This window comes from Stegastes partitus, unplaced genomic scaffold, assembly GCF_000690725.1.
Source record: "Stegastes partitus isolate 25-593 unplaced genomic scaffold, Stegastes_partitus-1.0.2 Scaffold2125, whole genome shotgun sequence".
NCBI classification, from domain to species: Eukaryota; Metazoa; Chordata; class Actinopteri; family Pomacentridae; genus Stegastes; species Stegastes partitus.
This window is the reverse complement of record NW_007579856.1, coordinates 1-27,624: the sequence shown is the minus strand read 5'-3', so window position 1 is coordinate 27,624 and position 27,624 is coordinate 1. Positions and strand designations below refer to the sequence as shown.

At 39.9% G+C, this 27,624-nt stretch overlaps 1 protein-coding gene and 1 non-coding gene across 3 annotated transcripts; one reads left to right on the top strand and one right to left on the bottom strand.

Moving 5' to 3' along the window:
* Nucleotides 1–6: 6 nt before the first annotated feature.
* Nucleotides 7–24,431, top strand: vash2 (vasohibin 2). 2 transcript variants are annotated; one of them, XM_008304051.1, is made up of 8 exons: nucleotides 7–1,614; nucleotides 2,929–3,373; nucleotides 11,988–12,076; nucleotides 12,245–12,301; nucleotides 13,293–13,367; nucleotides 19,985–20,222; nucleotides 20,338–20,481; nucleotides 24,309–24,431. In XM_008304051.1, the coding sequence occupies exons 2-8, from the start codon at nucleotides 3,053–3,055 to the stop codon at nucleotides 24,429–24,431; spliced, it is 1,047 nt and encodes a 348-aa protein (XP_008302273.1). In that variant the 5' UTR covers nucleotides 7–1,614; nucleotides 2,929–3,052. The 2 variants fall into 2 exon arrangements, with proteins under 2 accessions (XP_008302273.1, XP_008302272.1); XM_008304050.1 differs by lacking the exon at nucleotides 7–1,614 and adding an exon at nucleotides 2,010–2,129.
* Nucleotides 15,773–15,845, bottom strand: trnat-ugu (transfer RNA threonine (anticodon UGU)). The gene has a single exon. It is a non-coding gene; the product is annotated as a tRNA-Thr (tRNA).
* Nucleotides 24,432–27,624: the final 3,193 nt, after the last annotated feature.

Below are 27,624 nucleotides of genomic sequence, written 5' to 3'. Positions count from 1 at the left end.
GACACTAATAGGTTAAAGATTAATGATACTCACCGATATTGAATGCCATTAGTGTTTTTTTCCCCCTCAGCTGTTAACAGGAGCTGAAGCGTGTCTGTTCCAGCTGTTTAGAACTATTGTTTCTGAATTTATGAAATACCTGCAGCATCTGACAACAGCAGGATCCATGTGTGGCTCGCTAAAGAGAGACAGTTGCACACAGAACAACAGCTTGAGTCAGGATTCGACAGCAGGTTACGCTGTATAGGCCTACACATATTTACATCAAACACATTACACACACATAATGACAGTGTACAGCTGTTTAGGACTATTTCTTTGTGTTTTATTACTTACTCACAGCATCAGACAGTGTTAGGATTCATGAGGGGTGTCTGTGTGAGGCTATGAGGAACGCTAACAGAAAAGTGACGTATGTCTGAATGACTAGAAGGACATTATAATGGATTTATGATGCCAGCAATGTTTCATACCACATGTCTGAAAGGGGCTTCAGTGTACTGTCTGATCTCACATGAATGACAACTATCGCATGATTATTGTGGCCCTCTCCATCACTGTCATAAGTATGTCTGAGTGAAGTTGTGAGGGACACTAATGTGAAAGTGACTTATCTCTGAATGACAGAAGGCTGTTATTTTAACAGATTGTTAAAGCCAGCAAAGTTACTGATCCCATGTGTATAAAGAGCGTAATGTGAAACAAACCAAACATTTATTGAATTATAAAGTTGCACATATTTTCCTTTAAAACATGTTAAACACAGCGGTCTATCCTTCTTTTAATGGTGTGAAAAGCATTTTGTCCAGAAGGTGGAGCTGTAGATCAAGTCACTACTGTAAATGTAGCAGCAGCATATTCTGCTGATTACAACAAAATATGACACATTTTGCTCAACAAATTTGCTGCAGTGGACATGATTATTATTACAGTGACATGTACTGTCAACTGGTTGTTCAAGGATCGTCCTTTTTAATCACTGACAAAGCTTTAGGTGTTTCAGTGAGATGAACATTTCCTTCTCTTGATAAATTGTTTTGCCATCATTATTCACAACCACATTTGGAAAATGTAATGAAAGTGATCTTTCATGCATAGTTTGTGAAGTGTGTGGGTGTATGTTTATTGTTAGAATTATTATTTTGCATTCTATTTTGTTCAATGCTTTTTTAAATTTATTTATTTATTTTATTATGTTTTTATATGATCGAAAAGAGAACTACACATTTCAGGCAAAATCAACAGTTGTAACAAGGGGGAAAAACCCCATTTGTTGCAGATATATCACTTGTTGACCCCTTCGTCCATCAAAATAAACCAATCAGAGAGCGCCATCAGTTCCAAATATGGTAGAGAATACTCTGAGGCCCGCCCCTCTTTGTTAGCTCGACCAATGGGAAAGCCGCGGAGCGTCGGTGACTGCCGGGGAAACGAGCAGCGGAGAGATACAGGAGAACAGTAGGTCCTCGCCAGTAGGACCGTGTTATCCCTAATGATTTAATCATGTGACGGATTAAAGAGGCCTTTCTATCATTATGAAGTGGGATTTTCTGAAGAGGTAGCTGATACCGAGGTGCCCTGCAGGCTGCTGACAGGGGGGAATGCACAGAAGAGGTAATTTTGCAGGAGTGGGGTGGTGGGAGGCAACGGCCCCCGCAGTGTTGTCGGTTAGCTAGCAAAAACAATGTCACTTCTGGACGGGAATTTCAAAATAAAATAGCTCTGCGAGACATGGGTACGTTTAGTTGAAAGATTTTCTATACTATCCTTAGTGATACACGTAAAACCCTTACATGCGCGTAAGTGATGAGTTTATGAGTATGTTGCATCGATTCTCTGTATTTATTCTTTATTTACACACGGTTAGCAAACGTACTGCTTTTATTTCGAAGCGGAACATACAGTAATCGTAGCGCTGCGACGATTAGCTCTGGCTAACTTGACACACTGAAGAAGAGGTGAAGTTACAAAGCCTCGAACCAAAACAAGACTTTACAGCCTGTGCTGGACAACGCCGCCTTGTTATGAATGGGACCTACCTCGGCTCGCCGAGTTTTTTTCAAGTCAAATGCCTTTTTAACCGCGACGCCCGTCGTTTAGGTGAAATCGGAGCCCCGGTGGAAAATATGGTATGGTTGAATTAATAACGGTTGGGATATTTCAGCGGATGCACCCAAACGAAAAAGCCCATATTGATGTGAACTTGTCTTTGCTCTGCTAACTTACACAGTAGGGGATTTTCAAGACATTATTCTATTCTATTTGCAAAATGTATTGGATTTGGTAAATTCCTTCACTGTAAAAGAAACTAGCATGAGTTGGTAGAGACCTTATCCTTCTTTAAGTCCACAGATAGCACTAGATCTTTAATTGTGTTCGTATTTCCTTGTTGATTTTATATTAACCTCATTGTACTTTTTGTGATTTAATTTACACCTTTCTTACAAAGCTACTTGTATGACTCTTAATGTGCATTTTATCTAGTTGGATATGTTGTTGTGCTACTCTAAGGAATTGGTTGTGATTTTAGAGTTGTTATTTCTCCATACAGTGTTTTGGGTGCATTTATTGTGGGATTTCTGAGAAGGAATTCAGTTATTACTGCTATATTAGAGGGGATTTGGTCTCCCTCTTGAGATTTTGCTGTCGGGGCTTCATACTCCACTATAGCGCTCTCATTCCTTTTCCAAAATAGGAAGGGCACAGATCTTCTCTGGGTGTACCAACTCAGTGGGAAGTACCTGAATAAAACACTACTTCGTCTGTATGGAAACATTTGTAGAAGTGATCCTAGCAGTTAAGGAATTTACATTTACTTTAGACCTGCTTAAAGATGCCTATAGAAATTCTTATTGCATCGTAAGATTGGTTTCAAGATGCAAAATGTGCTCTGATGAAGTTGACGTTTCTGCTTTTCTGCCCTGCCAGGTTGCTCCTTAAGATCATCATGTACTGTACAATGCTGACTGACCAGAACAAGCTCTGGTAGCCCGAGGAGGATTGCCTACCCTAACTGTTCCTCCTCCTCCTCCTCCTGGCCCTCCTGGGATCAATGACCGGACCCAACTCCCCAAGCCGGACCGGCACCTCTCCGGCCAAGCTGAGCAGACATGGAAGGTCCAAGAGCACCAGCTCGCACTGCCTCCTCCGCTGCAGCACCCAGGAGGAGTCTTCTGCGTCTCCTCCTAACAACAGCTCCCGATCCCCTGGCGAGGAAGAGGAAAAGGACGGAGGGGTTCTTTTTTATGTTAACCGGACCGGTTTTCCCATCGAAAGTGTCACTTGGGAGAGGATGTGGTCCCATGTGTCCGTTGTGCACCCTGAGGGCCAGGAGATGGTGGACAGGATACGAAATGCTGCATACCTTCCCAAGGTAGGCCAGCTGTGACTGGTTTAGCTCTCAGTGCTTTTAAGTTGTAAACTGGTACAACTGTGATCAGTGCATCTCTGTTTTAGAGTTTTTTCATCAGAGAGGTATAACCTGAAAGATTAGCTGGCTTCATAGCAAAGTCCTACTTCAATTTCCTGCTGGCCTTTTTCTCAAAAACGTCATATGGTGCTAGTTTATTTCTATATGTTGAGCCACGAAGTTGGTGTAGGAATCTGAAAACTTAGTAAAAGTAACTTAGAAAAAAAGCCATACAATCAACAAAAGCATTCACTAAGAGGCTGCTGAAGACATGTCCCACGATGTGATTGTTCTTGTCTGTGCTACATTAATAAATTCCATTGCAGGAGTATGGAATCATTTGGTTGAAGTAAAAACATGATAAAATCAACGCATTTGGACACGGGATGTGTTCACATGACAGTGAGATGTTAGACATTCATGGAAGCATCTTCAGTGTTATTACACTGTTTTATGAAGGGTTTCTTTGTGGAGCCCTCTGGGATTCCCAGTGGCTGCAGTAATGTGAAGGAATCCAAGTGTCTCTTGCACATTTTAGAGCACTGAACAGTGCTGTTGTGCTCTACTGTGACAAATTGGATAGATAAGTGTGAGTGCTGCTCAGGTTTCTTTCTCTCGGTCAAGTGTGAGTTGTATCCTTATATATAATGCTTGATATTTGCAACACAATGTTACTGGGATCACCTAATGGTTGTTTCCATCATCAGTTTTGCTTGGTGTGTTTTAGTCCATAAAATGGATAATAACAATAATGAAAAAGTCCTGTCACAATTTAATGGAGCCCAGGGTAGCATTTTCAGGAGTTTTCCAAAATAATTCAGTTTCTAAAGATAAAAAAAGCTGTGACAAGAAGCAAATCTTCATAGTTGTAATGCATGAACAAGCGAGTGCTTGGCGATTAGCAAATAATTATCAGATCTGTAATTATATATTTTTTGTTTGTAATGACTAATCTAGTTTCATATCTGTTCATTTCATTATTGATTAATCTGCTGGTTATTTGCTCAATTAATCCCAGTGCAGACACAGCTGTTAGGATTTATGAGTTCTGAATTTTTCTATCATGTATGACATAAAATGCTCACGTCATTGACTCTAACCAGAAGTTTGGCTTTTTTGCTGAGAAGAACAACATAATTGATTAGTTAGTTAACACTGAATAATTGTTTAATGACTTACCATTGGATCAAGATGAATCTATTGAGTGTTTCAACAATATTGATCATCTTTAACAAGTATGTGTCTGCAAACTCCTTTTTCCTGCTGTGACTACTGTTCAACTTCAGTGAGGAATTTGTTTGTAATGTGAGTCAGGGCTTCAGATGATTTGTCTACTGGTCAGTGGCAGAGTGTTTGTCTGTGGAGAAGTGTGTGTGTGTGTGTGTTCACAGTTATGTGGCTAAGGTGGTGCTTCGGTGTTAATGTCAACCTGTTTTCACACTTTGTTTTACAAACACACACTCCCAGGTGTACACACACAAATGCATCACATTGCCATGACAACAAGTGTGCTAAATCGAGGTACCATACCTGTCAATTGAGATTAAATCTGCTTTTTGGATTAGTCAGGCTGTGTGTGAGTCAGTGTCACTCACACTCACATATGCAGACTTACCGCCATAACCTGGCTGTAGGTTAGAAAATGCTGCATTAATGCTTCATAAAGACCAAAAACGAAAAAAGCTGAAACAACACAGACAATCAGGTGAGAGAGCAGCCTGAAAATTCATGTTTCATGTTGAAAAGTCTGGTACAGTGTAGGCTTGCAGTGACATTAAAACCCAAACAGCTCTCCAGGGCTGTGTTGTTCTACAGCTGATCCTGACCTCTAATAATAATTGTTTGAGTAAGATATCAAGCACAATATCAAACATTTGCAGATCCCATCTTCCATGTGTACTTAATGTGATTGTAAAAAAATAAATAAAAAATAAAAAAAGGTGTTTTGACAAAAATGATTTCTTAAGAAAACTTATTGTTTCTAATATTTTACAAGGTGAATTATTTATGAAAAATCAATCGTTTAGTCAATTTAAAAAACAACACCAATAAGTTGCATTAATACCCTGAATATATATTCAATCGCATCATTAGCGGTAGTATTAGTTTTAATAGCATCAGTTATAGTGGTGATAATAATGTCTTTCCTTTGGTCATTTTCTTCTTCAAACTATTTTTGTGTTGCAGCTGAACAAAAACAGCAGCCAGTAAAAGACAAAAAGACGTTGGACTGGTTCTTCAGGCAACACCATGTGCATGATATTCATCTCTATATGTTGCTTTTGAGGCCTGTCAACCTGAATTGTCCCCCATAGTTTTCCCGTCAGTGATTTGGATGAATGCTTGTTGTGTTTCAGGCAGAGGAGGAGGGAATCTGGTTGTTGTTTAGCTCTGCTAATTGGCCATGTGGTCATTAGTGACCTGGTTGGCTGGCAGCACCAAACTCCCGTTCGAGACAGACGGACAACAGGAGGATATGTGCTCGACAACAAATACGCTAGCAAAAAAACTTTACATTGAGAATGCGCATATATTTGCCCTGTGTCTGTGTTGTGTACAGTAGTCTTTGTCCATGGCTCATTGTGGTTTCTAATTTCCAATATCACTATGCAAATGATGACACTGAAATGATCGAGACAGCTACCACTGTGGAGCCACTTGGAAGCTTTCTGGGTGGGGAATTTGTGGGGGGAAAAAGCTAACTTTTCCAAACAGTGTTTGTATCAAATTAAGCTTGACCGCTATTTTGTATGCAAACCTTTTATATGATCACGAAATCAAGTTGCTTTGATTGAACTAAACTTTGCTCGGACACTGCTGTGTATAGAGCTCTCTGCTAGCAACTCAAGTGTCAGTGGGTTTACGTTGCAGCGTTGTTGATATGCAACCTGACTCTGTGTGTGTGTGTGTGTCAGTGTGTGTATGTGTGTTATAGACTGCAGTGTGTGTAAAGTGTCTAAAGTGTAAAAGCAGGTGGTTACCACAGATACAGTCGCTATTGCCCCACATGGGTTAACTATGCCTTCAGGCAGGGAAAGAGAAGGTGAGAAAGGGAGAGAAATTAGAGGAATGACTTCCCTATGAAGACAAACAGTGTTCAGTTAACTTGTACTGATCAGAGTTTAGTAGGGTCTGTCAGTTTAGGAAATGTTAAAACATGACATTTATTAGAGCAGCTGCGTGTAACTTTTAAACAAGACATTTAGTGTCATCACAAAACAAATTGGACAAACGGTAAGAAGAACGCTTGGATACAAGCCAGACAGGTTGCTTTGAAGATGCAACGTGTGGTACCTTAAGATAGGCTTCACACAGTGTAGGTCTGTGCTATTGTCAGTGACCAGAGGCCTTGTTGTCATTCTCCATGCCCTCATTAACAGAGGGCATGGAGAATGGGTTTGGCACAGCAAACAAATAATCCCTCGAATAAATCTGGGTAGTGGATAATCTCTGGATACCAACTGGACTACCTAAAGGGCTTTCACTGGTAAACAAAACTGGCTAAAACTCCTCTGGGCAAAAAATCTATGCTGCAGCTGTATAAGCACAACTAGAAAAGCATGTATTTTATATGGATTCAATACAGCTGAAATTGAAATCAATAAGTGGTGTGGACTCCTTTCATACATTACTATAAATTGGTTGAGATTTTGGCCATTACTCATTTTGCAATCCGTTCAGAGGATTTCACTTGTTAAATGACCTGATTTGAACTGAAACATGCTGGTTTGCTCATTGAGCAAAACATGAGACTGAATTTGCTTAAACATGAGTCTGTTGTCATGTTCAGTGTCATTTGCTACATGTGAACTGAATTCATGGTCACCGGTCAGAAGCATAAACTAAATCTAACTGTACCGCTGATGTTGTCAACAAAAAAGTAGGATAAAGTTGTTTTTTATTTGCATAATCCATTGTAGTCCTATTGTTCTGGAGTGAAATGTTTCTGTTCAAACTGTGACAATAGGATTTGATTTTGGATGGCAGTAACAGATTACATTCAAACTAGACTTTTGTTTTTTTGCGGCAGCAGAACGAGCTCAACGACATATGGTAACAAGAAAACAACAATAAAAAAAATGCCACATCTGTCACTTGGCACAAAAGTATTATATTTTTGTGCAGCATCTTAGCGAATACAACATTACACATCACAGTGTCCAGATTAAACCAGTGCTGCTGAAATTGACTTCATGTATTTCTCTGTGTGCTGAGTATTTTAGACAGAAATGGCATGTTTGGGATTGGACATTCATATGTATGGACGCCTGCCAACGTGGATTAGTTTAGACAGATGTGCTATGAGGCAAAGAATTACAGACTGCAGCATTACAGCAGCTTCCAGTCACTGCTAAGTACTGCTGTCTGTACTCAAGTAGTGTACGTCTTCAGAAAAAAGCTGTCGTCCCTCTCACTTTCTGTACAGCCAAGTAAAACGGGCAAGCAACAGAAAGTCTCACGTTGATTCTTAATCATTGGTTTCTAGGCTGTCTTTTGTGAACACACACACACACACTCAGACACACACACATGCAGAGAGAAAGGCATTCCTGGGGATGTCCTGCTCTAAAGATATCTTGACAGCATGAAATACGATCGGCCCCGTCTCTGCCTCTCTTCATCTTGCCTCGCTGTTTTTAATCTTTAATGCACACAGAGCAAAAGTGCTCCGAAGGTAGCAGAGGACACCGCTATCTGTTGTATCTTGTCACCTCTGTGACACTCAAACCCAGCATACCTTAATGAGTGCTGCCGAGCTGTAAGAAAAACTTTTATTTAGAAGGTTGTGCCAGTTGTGTTTTACTTGTTGCAGCAGGCAGCTTGGATAACTGTTGAATTAAGTTGTAAATGGTTTTGCACTTGTCGGGGCTGAGCAACCAAAAGAGGTCTTAATTATTTGGCAATAAGCCACATTTCTAGCTGGCTTTATTTGCAGATTACCTTCATTTACTCGTCTTCACCCTTCCCTTGATTTTGTTGTGCTCTGTTTACGCTCCTCGACTTTTTCTGTCATTCTCTAATTACCTTCTACTGTTCATCCCCCATTTGCTTCAACCAATTCAAAATTCAAAAACCAGACAGATCGTGCCTCCCACTTTAAAACGTGGCTTTAAGTCTCTGGTTTCAGTCCCTTTGTCTTTTGTGTCTGCTGCTGGCTGAGACAGGTCAGGCCTAAGGGTTGGCAGATACGAAGACTGATTAGCAGCCCGACTGATTATCAGATCCTACATTCAGCATCTGATTATTGTTATCATCATTTTTTTGAACTGATTCACAATAAAATGCACTAATTTAAAAATGATCTATTTTGATCTATCTGTCCTTATTCACCACTCAACAGCTCCACAAATGTTGAGGTGTGTTGGTGTTTGTGTTGATCCAAATTTCGACACAGAACGTTTTATTGTTCATCTGTCTCCCTGAATAATAATCAGTATTGGCCCCGGAAAAACAAAAAAATCATCAGTTGACCTCCAACAGTTCCAGAACATTTAAACTCAGTGGATGTAAATGACACAAGCTGCACTGTGGCACTGGAATGAAGAGCTGGGAATAAAAACACATTGGAAGTTATGAGGAGGGAGGATTAAAAAACAGCAAGGTGACCTAAGATGACAAAAAAGAGGGGGTGTGACTGAGAGGGGAAGAGATGAGAGCGAGGAATGGAAAGGAGAGGCAAAACAAAAAGGACATTTTGAGATAAACTAGTAAATAGGAAGGGTGGAGAAGGAAGAGGAAGAAAGAGAGGAGAAGATTACACAAGAGAGGAAAACAGGAAAAGAGGCTGAGACAGATTAATTACAAGTTATAACTGGGCTGATAAGTCAGGCTCTTCCAGCTGAACTCTTAATGGAGAGAGGGCGGGTCACTCTTCCCTGATGCTGTGTCGCTGTATTACAGTATAACAGAATACACAATCCAAATTATCTACACGAACAATTCCAAGCATGTTTCAGGAGGAGTGACATGTAAGTTTGCTATCCAACCTGATGCAGAAACACAAGAATGAAGTGATGCTGGAAGGTCAGATGGCTGTTGGTGGCACCTGAATCTGTAACTTCATCATACAGCATTTAAAACAGAGTCTTTTTAGATAGTGCTCCTGCACTGGCGGCAGCAGAAAGATGACAGCTCTGTCATCCCACTGTAGCCAAGAGAAGAGAAGAGAAGAGGGGATGATAAAGGAGAGATCACCACTCATCTCACTCCCTGACCCAGCAGAAAGCAGCTTTAGAGAGCGAGTGTGTGTGTGTTTGTGTGTGTGTGTTAGCTGAGGCAGCCAGTGTATTACGTCTTAGTGAGGATTTCACTACATGAGAGATTATGTGGCAATAAAACCTGCTATTTACTGGTCTTGACTGGTTGGCAGACTGGTTTATGGACTAAATGACTGCTGATGGCCTGATGACTAGAAGAGCGGCCAGTTGGCTAATAGTTTTCCTCGCTGTAGGAGTTGGTGAGTGACAGGTTGGCTGGCTGGTCTGTTGTCTGCATTAAGGCTGATCGACTCGATGTCCACTGAAATCAGTGGTTATGTGGCTGAATAATCGCTTTTGCTGAGACGCCTGTGTAGTTTTCATATTCAGCTTTTTCCAAATATGAGTAGTACAGTTTTGTTTTTTGTTTATTTACCAACCTTATAACCTGCTAAATTGATTTACAAAAACTCTGGTGTAGCCATCTCTCTCTCTCTCAATGTGATTGGCCACATGTCATGACTAACAGCCTATTAACTCTGAATTATAAATGTTCAAAAGCTCTTCTTCAATTCAACATATGTAAAACAGATTGACAAAGGCATTTCAATGAAGTTTTGTGTTGGAGTTTTATTTAAAATTTCAAAACCCGGATGTTGTTTTTTTTCTACAAAGGTATATCAGTTCCAATTATGTGTTGTTGGTACTATTGATTATTAGTAGTCAATATTGGTATTGACCCTGAAAAAACACATGCTGGTTGTTCCCTGATTTCCAATATATATTTAGATGATCCTCGGGAGCCATTAGCTTACTTACACAAATGTATATTTTGCGTGCACAAATGTATATGTACATTTAAAATGGAACAAAATAGAAATAAAGCCTAAAAATCCACTTCGGGCCGCTCAGTGACGCCGCCTGTGTGGACAGCTGTATTGATTAAAATAGAAGTGTGTCTATTCCGTCACACGCACACGAGACTGAGGAATGTGGCCGAAATAACTCCAGTATAGAGAAGCTGTGAGTCTATTTGTAGAAATATCACACTTTGGTTATTGGGAACACCACATGTCCAGTAGTTTTATGTTTGTGCTCGCCAAGGCAGTGTTTAACTCAAGACACTTTCACTTTTCTTTCTTTCTTACTCCCTTTTTATAGAAAAGAAAGCTGAGGGACACAATACTGCAACACGTAGGGCCTTGCCACCATGTTGTTCTGTTGTTGTCCTCCTCAGTTCTCCCTTTATGCTGTAAATAAAGAGTGAAGCAAAAAGCCACAGGAAATGATAGGGGTTGTGCTGTGGTTCACCCTTCCTCCACACATACACACACACACATATATAGCACACAAGCTGCCTGTGTGTCAGAGGAAGTGTTGGTTTGTGTTTCAGTCTGACTCACTTTCTGTCGGTGTGGTCACGTCCTTTCATGAATCCACATCTGTGACCCCTGCTTCCTTTTCCAAATAGTTTTTGTTGAGGTGAAACAGCTGCAAACAGCAGCATGAGTGTCTATTGGCCTCGTGGTCTACGGTGATGCACACCACCGAATCGGGGTTTGAGACCGACGTATGCCATGTGTCATCTTTGTATCACGTTGTTTTCTGTGGCTCTCCACTGATAACTGTCTATAGATTGGTGTTTTTGTTCAGACTATAAGGGCATTTTTGCAACCTTCAGAAGTAGAAATAGATCTACTGTTGCTCTGCTGTCTAAAAGTTATTACAGATGGCTTTGTAATACTGACAAGAATAAACATTTGCTGTCTAAACAGTTTTTTGTACAGTTTTGAATATTAAATCATCCGCAAATATTCACATTCAAACAAGTAATAAATATTTCATCAAGACGTTTGATGATCTCCTGTCCAAATATAGGAATACTGTCATCTGTATCCGCTGATACAGAGCAGAGCACTTTCCCTGAATCAAACGTTTACTAAAGAGAGATAAGCTTCCAACAAGGTCTCTGTTGCTTTACAATAATGGCAGCCAAGTTTGAGGCTTTTTACAAGCAGCCATGCAGTGCTGCTGATAGCTGAAGAATAGCTTCCAGGCAGATTGGAATGATTTCTGGTGGTTGGGAAAGAGGCATCTACTGACATGTACCTCTGTCAGTCTTCACCACATGAATTCAGGTCTGTGGCTTTAAATGAATTCTCTTTTAACATGAGGGTAATATAAGGAGGTGACTAGTGTAGCCAGTGTATTTTTTTTTCCAACAGCCTTGGAACATGAGCTGTAATGAGTCACGGGACATTGGGAATGTAGATTTCTAAAGACGTTGGAAGGTGGTTTTGGGGTTGTAAATGTTACCACATGTTGATTTGCTGGAAATAATGTGTAAAAATCTTCACTCTCACTTTTCTCTCTGTCTACAGCACCCTGTTCCCTCTATTCCGACCTTCAAACCGTCCATGTCGGTCCCAGACTGGCTCGTTGCCATCCAGAACTATATGAAGGCTCTGCAGTATCCTTTGTCAATAGCACGGTACACAACAACACATGCTACACCTGACAGACTGTAAGTGACCAAGACAACATAACGCCACCTTCAGAAGCCCTGTGTCAGCAGGGATGGACACACAACAATGAAAACTACTCTTGACAATGCTGCTGTCCCTAACATGTCCATCAGATACAACCACACAGGAACCCAGTTCTTTGAAATCAAGAAGAGTCGTCCTCTGTGTGGGTAAGTGGACTGCAGCTTTGGAAATGACACACCAATTAGCACCATTAAATAGAAATAATATTAACAGAATAATTATGAGCGTCTTCATACATACATGTCATAAGCATGTTTGCACACAAGCCAAAATAATTTTCTTTGTTTTATTTTACCAAGGCATTGTAAGGCATAGCGTCATTTGAGTTTATGTTTTGAGTTAAAATAGTAGATGTTGAACTGGAAAGAATCAGCAATGAGTAAAAGCTACATTATTCCTTTAAGGAGCTCTGTAAATAAGTCAACTCTTGAATGATGACAACAAATGATGAATAGAGGATGGGAGGTTACTGTGACCCATGTAAATGCTTTAATTAAGTTAGTAGCTTAATCCCAGTAATCAGCTTATGATGTGAATGTAGTGATTGATGATGTTTCCTAATCATCTTACTGAAGAGATGTGGACAGAATCAAGGTAAAAAATGTCCAGAGAAGAGGCCTGATATTAACTGTGCATGCACACAATCCTGTAGTTGCTTTAAATCATAGGAGGTGATTAGTTAGTTTGATTAAAGAGCAGCATGCTGGAGTGTTGAATAGGAAGGTCAACCACCCTGATCTCTGATTTTCCTGTAGACAGTGAGAAAAGAGAAGATGTCATAGCGTTACATAAAACTGAAGCCTTTACAATGTTTGCAGTCTAAATATATCAGCTTATGAAGTAACATAATTCTATGCAGCTTGTGGCCGTCTTTATATAAGATAAGAAATACTGTAAATCTGAAGGAAATGCAGCTGAACTGTATGACCTAAAAAATAAATTCTAATCTAGATTTTAAGATTTTAATGCTTGCATTGACACATATGTCTGGGCTTCTTTCTTTCTCTTGCCTTTGCCCTTCTATCTGTCTCTTCTACTTCTCTTCATCCTTCACCTCTTCCTCTTCTTTCCTGCTTCCTCTCCGTTCCTTTCCTTGTCCTTCCTCTTCTTCATCTCGTCCTCGTCTTCCCCCTACAGGCTAATGGAGACAGCAAGAGAGATGATCAGGGAGTCTTTGCCAATCAAATGCCTCGAAGCCGTCATCTTGGGAATGTATCTTTTCCTGTGCACACACATTCAGACACACACCAAGCAAAGGGCCAAGAGGTTATTTTGTGTATCTGATGGTGAAATCAATGAGACATACTGCTATAACGTCCTAATGCCCCCCAACATCGCCACCCTTTCCAGCTCTTACTGTGTTGCTTGGCAACAAGCCCACTTCAAAGTTTAACCCCCCACCATACACACTCATACACACAGGCTTAGTATCATCCAACAGAGCTTAAATTTTAAAGCAGCAGTGTATAGCTTTGTACGAGCTTCACCGTTTAGCTCTGAGAAAAACATTTTTTTATTTATTTATTTTTTTCAATTCTGTCAAACATGTTTAGTTTAGCTGTATGTTAAAATTCTGATCTGATATTCATTATTGCACAAGAAGAAAAGCTCTGATTAGACTGCAAAGATCAATTTCTTAGATCTCTGGCTTCTTCTTCTACATATACATTGCCTGATCCTTTATCCTTGATGTTTTGAAGACTCCTAACAGCTTCCTGTCTTTAATTGCAAGATGCAAAGTTACTGCATGTTCAATTAAATTTCACATAGTTAACTTATCATGCCTTGATCTGAACTGCGAGCTCTGATGTGGAGGTCTTCACAAGCCCCAAGCTAGGACTGAACACTTAATTGAAATGTTATCAAAACTGCCATGTGGACGAGTGTAGTACTGGATTTGCAGGAGCTGCAAATGATCTATTAATTTAGTTTGATAAAAGTAAAATGCGTCACCACAAACAATTTTAGACGAAGAATGGTGGTGCCATTGGGATGCAATTTCTATATAAAAGAAAATCATTGATAATGCAATATATGTCAATATAATCACAATATGATTTTTTTGTTTTTATTTTTGGCGTATCATTCAAGCCTATGCTAAACCCAAAAATTCCTGGAAAGGTTCGACCTGGAACTGAACTGGACCATCTGGTATTTGACAGCTTGGACCCACGCAGGTCCAAGAAACGCCAGATTCAAATCCGACTGGGAGACACAGACCTGATTGGAACAATTTAAAGGCTGATTGAAGTAAAATATTAACTTACATTATCAAACTAAACCTTTGTCTCTTAGTATGTCTATCAGCCTCTTCTGCTGTGCCTAGTTGTGAAGCATGTAATCCATCCTTCTTACCAAGAAAGCTGCTAAAATACATCCAGGTTGTCTGTTGTTGTTGCTGATTGAAACAGCATAGTTAGTCCACTTGTTATTTCATACGACTCATTTAGATTTGCAATTTTGCTGCACCTAGTGTAATAAAGATAACTTGGCATCCACTCGGGTATTACACAGAATGCTAAACAGACCTGGTAGCTGCAGTAATAAACCAGGACCTGACTGACTGTATAAAACATGGATGGGAACCATGAAGACCTTTACTCAGATGTGACATCAAGCAAACATATTTGATGGTATTTTGCAGCCCAAATAATGGCCATTACAAATGCCAGGGTCAAGGTCAACATTGATCTTGTTTGTAATTTGGCAGTTCAGCCTCATTTAACTATTGATCTCACTGTAAAGCTTTCTAAATCAGAGAATTGCTGAAACAGTAAATCTATCAATCAGTGAGACAGTCAGCCAAAAAAACTGGTTGTAGCAAATCCGACCATTCACTGCTTCTTTCCGTTTTATACCAGAGAAATTGGGTATTTGACATCATTTTTAGTAAATGCATACATTGAAATACAATGATCAAATCTTATTACTTGGTCTATGTGAATTAGAATCAGAATTCATTTAGGCAGCTATTTTCCACACACAACATACTCAGAATGTCCTTTCTGTGCTCCTGCATTTGGTTTTCAGCAGTCACATCACAGGCAACACAGTGCATGATGACTGTGGTAATGACTGGATTTGCAAAGGGGACTAATGGATTTTCAAAAGCATCGTTTAGTTAAAAAAAAAACACACATTACATTTTGTAATGTTTTAAAAGGTACCTTCATGAAGGACTTCAGAGTGTCAACAGATGAGAGATTTCTGCTTCACTCTTTCTATGAATGGATGGTCCAGTTTCGCATGTGCTAGTTTCACAGTGGCTTTTCTCGGGGGCTGTCAGGGCGGCAGCTGACAGTGACTTTAATTGAGACTGGCTTTAGTCTACAGATGAAAGGAGGCGAGACCGAGGGAAATTTACAGAGTGACGAGACCTTCATAGAAAAATAAACTGAGGCTGAAGGCAAGAAGGGAAATAAGAGCCAGAGGGGGTGAGAAAAAATGAGAGAAAAAAAAGGAAATTGGAGTCGAGAAAATCCCTGTGAGCGATTTCTTTTTCGCCCCGTTATGCCCTTTAAACCTCCGTGTTGCCGTCATATCAGCAAGGGACAGTGTATATTTGTGTAGTGTCACCTTTCACTGTGCCCTGAGGTCATCCACACTAATAAAAGAGCAGGCCCCAGCGAGAATTGAACTCGCGACCCCTGGTTTACAAGACCAGTGCTCTAACCACTGAGCTATGAGGCCTTACCTATAATCACAGCTGATGGCCGATCTTTTACATATCAACAGTAGTAGTAGACACACCTTATAGGTCACCAGCTATTGTTGACATAGTGTGATACCAGCCCAACCAGTTGGCTCTCTGAATGACTCACTGTCTCAATTATCTGTTCTGGAATTTAAAGTCAGAGAATTTCGTAAAACATACCAATCAAATATTTCATACAGCAAAAAGAAAAAACACAAGATAGAAGTGGAGGCAGAAAGCCGAGACAGAGAAGTGGGGAAGAAAAGGAGATGAATAGCAACTGTTGTTGTAGCTTGGGGCAGTTGGAGCAGTTGGTCTGTTTTGGTCTGTCTTGCCACTGGCTCCTTTGCTTCCACGTTAACAGAGGTCTGAATTCTCTCCAGGATCTTCAGGGTTTATCTCGGGTCATACCAGCTCAGTGCGGGTGTGTATGCATGTGTGTTGACGGCGTGTGTGTTTGATGTGTCTCATTGTATTAGACATCACTGAGTGGGGTTTTGCAGAATAAGGCCTGAGTACAGAGCAGTCTCAATTTGAAAAATAATTATAGAACTTACTTATTTCTAGAGAACTTTTCAGTATCAAGTAACAAAATGAAATTGGGTAATTAATGAATGCTTCCTGGTGTATTTCATTTGTAGAATGTTTAGGGGTGCTGCTGTTAAAAATAGCAAAGTACCATCTATAATCTGTTGCCACAAAGCTGGAAGCACCCAATTTATAGTGTACAATATCCTTAAGTGATATAAAATTGTGATTCCCTTCAGTTGTAAATGGTGCCCAGTACAAGCTATTAGAACAACCTCATACTTATGTATGTCGAGACTCTTTTGGCGATGTTTGAATGCCATTCCCCAAACTGTAGCTGAGTACATTCAGAGCCTGGTGTTCGCTTATGATCTCGACTAGGAAAGCACATGACTCTTGGTTAAAAAAAGACACCAAACATAAAGAGGATTTCATGCCTTTTCCTGTATAGTATTATCTTGAATCTTTCTGCTTTGAAATTTACAGTGGAGGCAACTGTAGAAAGAAACTTGAGGAAGAGAGGGGGGAGGGTTGGTGAGAGAGGGAAGGACAGAAATATGATACAAAAAGGGAGGGAATAGTCATAGAGAGAGAGAATTTGAAAATCCATTGGATTAGCTCTGCATTATATCCACAGATAAGGGTTTCTCAGTTACCTCTGCTTTTTAAAAATAGAACAGTGAGATGAGGTATTTGAATGATTTGATGTTGCATGAGAACACAGGAGTGAGGCAGAGAAACAAATCTTTGGAGGATGTGAACTCAACTCAACTGTCACATTGGATGGATGGATGGATGGATGGATGGATGGATGGATGGATGGATGCAAAATAGCGGTAGGTTCTGTCACAGTCACAGGCTCAGTCAAGCAGTCAGAGAGAGCTACTGCTAGCAGTGTCACATATCCTTTGTCACAGTAAGTGCACCTGTGTAATGAACCATTCATTAGTCAGGAACAACACGGTTTGTTAGGAGTCTTGGAGTACTTTTAGTACAAATTTCATGTTTCGGTTAATTCTGATGGAAAGAGAATATATGTGTAACACACATGGCTCTTTAGCGTCAGCGTCAAGAATTTGGCATCTCAGAAACAGAAGTGAGACATGACACTAAGTTGACATTTATTGTAGAAATACCAGATATGTTTCTGACAGTATAATAGCTGTTCTCAGTTGTACCCCCATGGTCACAGCGTACATGTTTGCACAGTGTTTAAATTAGCCTGCATGATCTGGGGTCCAACTTAGAGTTTTCGCTAAACCTCCTTTGTGAAACGGACCCCTGGGGGTTGATCTGTGAAACAAGTTTAGTATAGCCAGACTTTCTTTGTGTTAGCTAGGTCAAGCAAACCTAAAACCCCACTGGGAGATAATGGGATAATCACGACGGTGGTTACCAACTAACCAGGTTTTCTTTGTCAAGCTGTGTGGGTGTAACTATAAAAAGGGAATGTTTAACATATCATTTCACCCCTTTTCTGCACAAAATGGAATGATCATGTACTTCCTACTTCAGTTAGGAGGACAGGTTATAATATTATAATGGAGAGCAATGAAAATTATACCATATACATACCTGCAAATAATGCAAGACAGGAATGGTGGTCGAAAAATGTTAATCGTGTAAGTTGATATATTTATTTTGCCACTCAGTGCACTCTCAATGCAGCTGCTTATTTTTACCATGATATCTGCACATTCCAACTTTGCAGTTTACCAGACCTTTACTGTGGTGCTCAAGAAGTGCATTTAAATTAGACACTGTCCCATACTGAAGAATGCGTGGAAATCACTTTAGTTTTTTGACAGTCAAATTAAATTTGATATTATTGCTTGAATAATCTCTGTAATAGATATCAATAGACTAAATCATTTTCTAATTTGTGTTCTATTAGCTGCAGCACCAGCAGTGTAAAACAGACTTGGCAATAAATCAGGACCGAACATAAAACGTTTCTATCTTTTCTGCATCACCAACTGAATGCATGTAGGTTCCCATGGCAACATGGTGCGTACGCTGCACAGCTTCCTTTAGTGGTTTTACTAACATAAAGCTCAACAGGTTTCAATATATGGCCTGTTTTGAGAGAATGTGGTCAGGAAAGGAATTGGTGAAAAACAGAATGTTCTCCAGAGCAGGTTAGCTGCAGCATCTGTTACCATGTTGATTGTAGTCAATTGAGAACTGTGGCTTTAGGCTCAACATACCTCATTAACCCATTAATGTCTCTTTATGGTACATCCCTCAGGACAGTGCTTCTCTTTGAAACATTACAAAACAAAAAGCTCATTTTCAAAACGTTCAACTGTGTGCATGTATGTTGTTTTTACTGTTTTGTACTGAGGGTACCATTATGATGAGAGGAGATTTGTGTAACTGGTTGCAAGACAAGTTTAATGTTGAGCCACAATTCAAACCAGTGTGTATTATTTCAGCATTTACATTAGTTTTAATCACCTAGTATGGAAGTTTTGTGGTTTTCTTCATTCAACAGGCTAATTCTCTGTGTTCTGGTCTGTGTTCTGCTTTAAAACCACAGGCTTTCCTACACTGTGAACACACACACACTGAAACACATTGGTAAGTATGTGTGATCAGTGGTCTAGTTGTGCGGATGGCCCTGTGTGAATATTTAATGAAAACACAGCAGTGCTGTGGCATGCATGCTGGTGAGATGACAGACAGTCACTCTGGCCAATGACAGACTTCCATGGGCAGGATGGAGCAGATGGCTGGCAACCGGCCGACAAAGAGATTGTCCAGATCTCTCTCTGTGTATGTTTGTGTGTGTGGTTGCACAGATTGCTACGGTTGGATCCGTGTCAGTGCTGAACTCCATGAAGCTGTGCAGTCCACAGCACGAGAGCTTGACTAAAATAGACCTCATTCAATATTTTACTGAAAATTTTATCTTTTGCATTTAGTAATTGGAGATAACCTGGGCTGCTGGATTTTACGACATGTAGAGATAGAGAAGGAAAGGAAAAGTTGAGAAAGAGGAGATTGGTAGGAGATTACTGTGTGCAGATGAAGAAATAGGAGATCGAAGTTTTAGAAAAACTGCACTTAATCACAAAACATCTCATGGTGAGTCACTAGACGAACCAAACACATACTCTGGTATCATCTCCTCTGGCTTCTGATGGTACCAGATAGATCATCTCTCTCTGTCTTTGTTTTTCTTGTTAAATAAGAGCAAAACACAACAATGAACCAGACAGATTCAGTTAGACAGGCGGAGCTGTACAAACACTCAAGCCCACTAACTCTTGCAGTTTGAGACTCACTGTTTACCCCGTGGCATTTTCATAGTATTGGTCCTCTGAGAGTCAGACTGCATCTAATTTCACATGACTCAAGCTGCTCTGCCGCCTCTGCTGTGACAAATCCAAACAAATACTCTTTTGCTCTCAGCTTTGTGCCCAAGTTTTGTTGTTGTTGTTTCAGGTTTTTTAGTCAAATGTGCATCTCCAGTGGTGCAGTCAAAGTGTACCTCGATTATTTCATCTGATAAATCCAGTCAAGTATTAAGCTTGTGAAAATTCACTGTTTGAGACAGCAATACAAGAAAAACTTTGCAGATCCTTCCATAACTCCTGTTGACCAGCTACCTGACCAACGGGCTGACGTCTCTCGAGCGTTTCCCCATCAGCTTTAAGACCCAGTTTTCGGGTCACTGCTTCCACCATGTTGTGCTGGGCGTCTACTGCAACGGCCGCTATGGATCGCTGGGTATGAGCCGCCGCCAGGACCTGATGGACAAACCACTGACCCACCGCACACTGGGAGAACTGGTGGCTGAGTTTGAGAGCTCCTACAAGAGATACCAGCACACTCTCAAAAAGGTAAAAGAGGACATCAAGTATGGAGGTGGTGGAGGAGGAGGTTGGTGATAGCTTATTTTGGTAGAAATGGTAAAAAAAAAAAGTAAAAGTTTGAACACACCCCCACGTCTTCCAGGTGAAGATTGGCCTGTACGTGCCTCATGACCCCCACGTCTTCCAGCCAATCGAGTGGAAGCATTTGGTGCTGAACGCTGCCCGACTGGGAGCTCAAGAGATGAGGAAGGAGCTGGAGAAGCATGGCCGGGACATGAGGATGAAGGTACATTGTTTATACACACACACCTACATAGAATTTTATATTAGTTTTCAGTTGTGCTGATGAAGGTTTTTGTTTTAGAAATTTTCAACTGAGGAATCCAGGTTCAATCAGACAACATATACAGTAGACAAAACCACTGAAATACTTACTGACATCATACGTGATGTCCATAACCTGATTCAGTGTTTTATTAGCATCACTTAGAGGCGTATGTTTCCTACAGGCTGCATTTGTTTATCAAACCATATCGATCATGATAGAGGTTCACAACATTGGTTATTTTATTAGTATCTTACAATAGCATAAAACAGAGTCAAAAAATATCAATTAATCAGGACAGAAATACCCTTGTTGGTTCAAAACAGCCACGAATTAAAAGGTAGTCTGAATCGATATTCCCTAATAAATAGCACAATCCTTTCATAAGCTTTAATAAAGTTCTGGTAAGAGAGCGAGTAAGTGCAGCCTCGAACAAGAAAAGAAAATTGGCAGCCAGCAGCAGAAGAAAATACCGACCACTCACAAACCTTTCAGTTCAGTTTTATTTGTATAGCTCCAATTCACAACGTAATTCATCTCAGGGCTTTTCACTTATTTGGGTCAAGACCTTACAATATTATACTGTAGAGAGAAACACAACAAATCCAATGACTCCCTTTGAACAGGCACTTGATGACAAACCACAAAATAAATCAACCGGGGGGACTATAATTAAACATTCAAGAGTGAAAATGGTTTATTTGCCCAAATAATAGTTGGATACAGTTTCCCTGGAAAAGACCAAAGTGTCTCTTAAAATCTGATCAAGTGACAAACTTGACCTTTAAAAAAAAAAAAAGATACAGAAAATAAACAAAGTTGCTGTTTATTGTCAGATTAATTCCATGTTTCAGCAGTTCTGAAGCAGATTTTTATTGTTTACGTTGGTGTTTCATAATCTCCAATATTAAACTTTGGATTTCTTGATTTTCTCTTTAAAATGTAATATATTATAATAGTATTGGTGCTATGTGAAGTACCCAGAGATCACACATGTTCTCTGTTGGCACTCTTTAAATAAGACTGAACTGAACTCAGTGATTTATCATTAATTTGGATGTTGCTGGTACTCGTTTTTCACTCTTAGTGTCTGTGTTTAGACAGACTTCAGGCTGAAGTTTAAACAGCAGGTTGTCTTGTGATCCAAACAGTTAAACTGGGCATCAGCACACACTCACGGACTTGTTTTCTTTTTAAGATTGAACAAGGGAAACACCTTTATTCTAGTTTTCCATGAGGCCAAAGATGGATGTTGTTTCCTTTGGGCTGAACATGGAATATAAACTGTCAAGAATTATTGAGGGCATGATGGGGAAGGAAGGAATGCATGAGTGTGCATGAGTGCGTGAGGGAGGGAGACACGGAGAAGTGGGTTGTTGGAGGTTAAATGTTTAATGAGCCCTTGTAGGTTTTTTTAGTTTGTAATTTTCTATGAGTTTATTTCTTGTTTGCTTTTTGTACTTTTCTCCTAAACTTGCAATCGAACGAAGCCAACGTGCGAGTCTGTGTGTGTGGGAGATGCTGGTGTTGGACGGTGGTACGGTATATGAACTGTGATACATGTAAGGAAGATATGTAGGTCAGGGACTGCAGCTGTCACACACATGAAAACACAGGCACACGCACAGTCAGACTCTGGTCAGCTGTGTGAGACTTTGATATGATCTCTGCTGTACTCCAGAGAATGTGAAGTTATTATAGACAGGCTTCGGTCTGTTTGTGTATGCACTCATGTACTCCTATCTTTAGAAGAACCCAATTTCATAACAGTGAAGGAATTTTGTTGGTCTTCTGTCTGAGGGTTACAGCTTGTTTTCAGGGTTAAAGTTAGTTGTAGGTTTATGCTAAGGTAATAGCTATGGAATGGAAAAACAGTATGTTGATGACAGTCATCACAAGTACACACTTAAAGTTTGGAATGCAGAAAAAAACTCCCAGCAGTAGATGCAATTTAGTTGGTTTGCTTGCATGTTAAAACAATGCAATACTCTCACCTACATATACTTAGATAGGCAATATTTAAAGTAAACAAGAGGCTGAGCAGGAGAGGTAAGACGCTAAAAACTACAAGATCAACTAAAATAGAGGGCAACATTAATATATATTAAGGCAGGATATTTTATATGTGCTTAGTCCTTCTAAGTAGAGGTACAATTTCAGCCTCAAAAAATAGTTTGAGAGCCAAAAAAAAAAGGCTGAAGGACGGGTGAGGTATGAAACCCGCATAGATCCATATATCTATCAGGAGAACATGATTAATGTGACCAGCTGTGGAATACGAGCCGCTTCCTGGCCTTGTCTTGGTCCAGGAAAACTTGCCATCCTGTTGTTTTCTCCTCCCACTGAGATCTTAATGATAGCTTCAAGTTGCCGTTGAATACACGCATAAGCCCTCATTTGTAGCTTTAAATTGCAGTGCCGCCACGATTCATCTGTCACAGCAGTTTTTTGGAGATTGAAGAAGATTAAAAAAGAAGAAAAGTCATTGCCACACGCACGCACAGTCGGAGTGTTTTCCTGCTGCCTCGTTCATCACGGCTGCACTTCGGTCCCTGCAGCTACACGGGAGCAGTGGGTGTTGCCATCATGCCAGCTTAATGTCTATACGTTGAAGTGCCAGAAGGAGTTCAGTGATTGTTTGTAATAGTGAAGCAGGATCCTGTGGTCTATGCTGAACAATTTTCACTCTCACTGCTTTTGTTTTTGATGGTGAATTTCTTTGGGTTTTGGACTGTTGTTTGGATGTAAACAATTTGAAGATGTCATTTTAGGCTCTCTGAAATTATGACTGTTGATTGACAGTCACCTATTTATACAAATGATGCCACTATCATTCATGTGTGTGAGGTTTCTTATTACAGATATCTATAATTCAGCTGCAGATAGTTCGATTGTTGCATTTCCAGTGTCAGACACCTACAGTTCAATTCTGATTCGTCATAATTCTAGTTCAAGTTATCTTAAAGCCCCTTCAAGTCAAGATATCGACATTGTGTATTTTACATATCTTAAGTTTTAACTAGTTAGAAGGGTGTTGTAGATATCTCAAACTGGAAATCTGCCTTGTCAAAATGTAATTACAGATATCATGCATTAGAGTTTTGACTCAGCGACATGACACTGCAGGGAGGTGGAGACTGCTTGCTGCTTAAACATACCGTAGCTCTGCAGCTGTAACCACATATGACAAATTGTTTCACCGCTATATCAGACTTCTGGTAGCGTTTGACCACAAGTCTCTAATGAATTAAGCTCTTGTTCTCCACAATCTCCTTGCTGTTGAACTCTTTTTATATCACAGCATTTTCTAATGATCTTTTCCACCATGTCCTGTGCCAACTACTGTTATCTCTTGCTGTTGGTTTGACTCATCAGAATGATGTTATCGAGTGAAAATTCTGACTAGTCAGTGTAAATACGACCAGTCAAAATAATGATGATGTTGACATCTGTAGTGTATGTCCTGGTTAGCCAGACTCAGCTATCAAATGTGAAAATGTCTTTCCATAGATGTTTAGTGCTGGGCTTTTGTGTACAGCTGGATCATCAAAGCAGCAAAATATGTTGATGATAGGTCTCAATGTAATACTGTAAAACCAAAGACGTGAGCCAAAAGAGAATTAAATGCTCTGTTGAGCTGCACAGTTCATGATAATTTTGCTCAATAAACCTTTTACATTACATTAGTTTAATGTTCAGATCAACATAATTAATAATAAATATTCCTAAAAACATTGATATTAATGATGGTTTGTTTTGCTTTGTGTCTGTGTTGTTTTTTTTGTTAGATCCTTAAATCATCCAGTGCCCAGTCACCAATCAAGGAGCGGAGCCGGGGGAAATCCTTATCACCACGGCGACGACAGACCAGTCCCCAGCGACGCTTCACACACCGCAGAGACAAATCGTAAGTGTTTTCCATTTCTGTACTGTCTGTGCCTCAGGGAAGGAAGCCGGGAGCAGATGACATGTGTGGCCTTTTAAGTTCTTACCCAAACCATTTGACTGTTTTAGCAGATAATGGCATTCTTTAACGAGAGAAGGTTTCCAAACTTAGCAGCAAGTTCACCAGCATGACTGGCTGCTGGTGTTTATCAGGCGTTTGTGTGGTGCTTCTTTTTCCTCTTCCTTTCTCCGTCTCTCTTTGACTCTGCTCTTCAGTTCAAGGGACTTTAACTGATGTATGAGTGGGCTGGTGTGTCACTTTAAAATATGCCTCCAAACAATACTTTGGTCTGACATCTTGGCGGTAACAACTGATCGTGTGGGTTGAGGAGTTCAGCATAATGCAGGACCACACACAGGCGCTAATCTCAAGCTACAGGTGACAGCGAGTGCAGTGTTTGTGTCTTTGTTGCCAACAGCTCAGCATTATCACCGGGCCGATGAGTCCTTGCTCTGTCTAGCTGACACTAGGCGTTGCCATTGTGAATTGTGTGTCTGTGTGTTCATTGCCAACAGTCAAGAGCAGAGTGCTGCTCTTCCTCTCTGACATACAGGATGTATGACATCGGATGCTGCTGGTCAAACACTAGTCCTCAAATACAATAGGAGAGAGCAACTGGACATTCAAAGCTGCCATGCTCACTGGTCACTACACCCATGTTGAATAGTATACAGTCGTCCTCAAATGTATTCATACCCTTCCATTAAAGAAAAGGCAACATTCACAATAGTCACTCAAATAACTAGAAACTGAAAAAAGTAACAATAAATAAAAATTTGCTAAATTACAATTTAGTGAAATAAGACATTGCTTTTGAAATGTGGTTGAAAAGAATAATTTAAAAAAAATAAAAACTGTCACGGACAAATTAGAGCACTTTGCTGATGAGCAGTGGACCAAAATCAAAATACTTGTCAACAGGTGCAGAAGTCTGATGGAGAGATACAGAGAACACTTGATTGCAGTGATTGACTCAAAGGGTTGTTCAACAAAATATTAGTTTACGGGTCCCATCATGCTTGTTTTTGTTTTTTGTTTTTGTTTTCTTTAATATTTCTGTTGAACCACAATTCAAAAGCGATGTCATGATTTTCATTCATTTTTTATGTATCATTACTTTTGTCAATTTCAACTTATTTCAGTGGCAGCTGTTTTTTTCTTCTTTAATGGGAGGGTATGAATACATTTGAGGACGACTGTGACTAAAGATCTTATCTGAATCATTTGAGGCTAACCCTTCATTTGGAATAAGTACAGCCTTGCAGGTATAATGGATAACTTGGATTTTTAAAGGGTTTTTATTGTGTAAATCCCCTTTAACTAGGGTTTTCTCTTGATTTTTCACCATGCACATTCTTTTCCTATAATCTTACTTTAGAACAGAGTCAAACAAGTCTAAACAATACGTTAAGTAAAGTCTGATGTCATATTTGTTTTCAGAAGACTTTTAGACAAGAGAGTGTGTTTAAAAATCTTGATTTAAACCCAGATGACTGTATATTTTTCAGGATTAGCACATTTTAAAGACAGGGTGACTCATCACTCCAGGTCACTAGCAGGGAAACCTTGACATACACACACATGCAGGGTGCTGAGTGTGTTTATATGTGCCGTCAGCTGTGCAGTGGGATGTAACACTATCTGACTCGGGCGACAGCTGCAGCCCAGCCGTACTGCAGAGTCACCACAAACACATACAGACGTAGCACCGGAGTTAGTGACATTCCCGGTGTTGCCATTTGACGTGCCACTGTGATGACCTTTCATATGTGACGTTATAGCATGCTTAAGTTTGTAATTATTTGATGATCTGTGTGTGTTCTGTGGCATTTAATGTCCTCCAGCCATCATTCATATACACTATGCAATGTGTCTTGCCACAATTTGCACCTTTGTTCTCTGACACTTGTGTGACAATAGATGTAAACAAAGGACTGAGTTAAGACAGTTGGTTACACCGATCAGTTAAAAAATAACGTGATTGGACCCAATTTAGATCTGTTACGTTGGCTTGGGATATCCGTAAAGTAAAGTAAAAGGATGTGGGTACTTTCTGAAGTGACTATTTTTTGACTGTCAAAGCTTGTATTTAAAGTCATATCCCTTACTAGCAAGATACTTCATATGTTGTTTTTCACGTTATAATTTTGTGTCAATACATGGGCACATCCAACATACAGATCTGTACATTTGTATAATCAAAATGTGTAAATAAAGTCTGATCCACACAGCAGCTAGTCTTTAGGGCCAAGTTTGACCTTTGTGTTTTTTCCCAACAGTGCTGATACAGGATTCTGCTTTAATCTTTATCTCCCAGGTTCAAACCTCCGTTGCAGTTTCCAGCAGTCTCCCTGTCAACAGTATTTATGTTCTTCTAAAGGGTCTTTAAGTCAAACACTAAAACATGATTTCCTACCTTTTAATGGCTCGACATCAGCTGAATTGATACTATAAATTCCAAACACTCGACATTTTTCGTGCGGAATCATGAAACATATTTTAATGATCTTCAGTAAATCTGTATTATCTCTATTGAGGAGCTGCAGATATACACAAACACAAACATACATGTTAGAGAAATGGCTTCTTTTTGATTCGAATGACATGTGAAAGTTAACTTGTTTGTATAAATGGACTTCTTTTCTCTTCAGTGTTCAATTAAACAAATTGTTATCAGTTCAGAGAACCATTCGGAATGATCAGGCCTCAGCAGAACAGCACATTAACACTTGAAACCACTTGAATGTGACACTTAAAAAGCTATTACTGTTATCAACAGAGCACTTGCACACTTAACAATACGTTGCCACTTCAGACTGATGCAGAGACAGTGTAATAATCTGCTGCTGCTTTAAACCGCCGAGAGCACGAACACTTCAAGAGCAGATGGTTATTTTATCAGCCTGAGTAAGACGACGCAGATACAACACAAACAACTTACAGCGTAATCATTGCAAAAGGAGCAATTAAAAGTACAAAAACTGCTGAAATACATTTAAAAGGCTGGTTTAAAATGTAATCCTCACAACACTTCTCTTTGTATAACCCCTCCTCTGAACAGAGATGGTCAAAGAGAATGAGAGATATGATCGAAAGCAAAGAAAATTAAAGCCGCAAGCGGCGATGGACGGGTCCTCGCCCTAAGCTTGTCGGCCTTC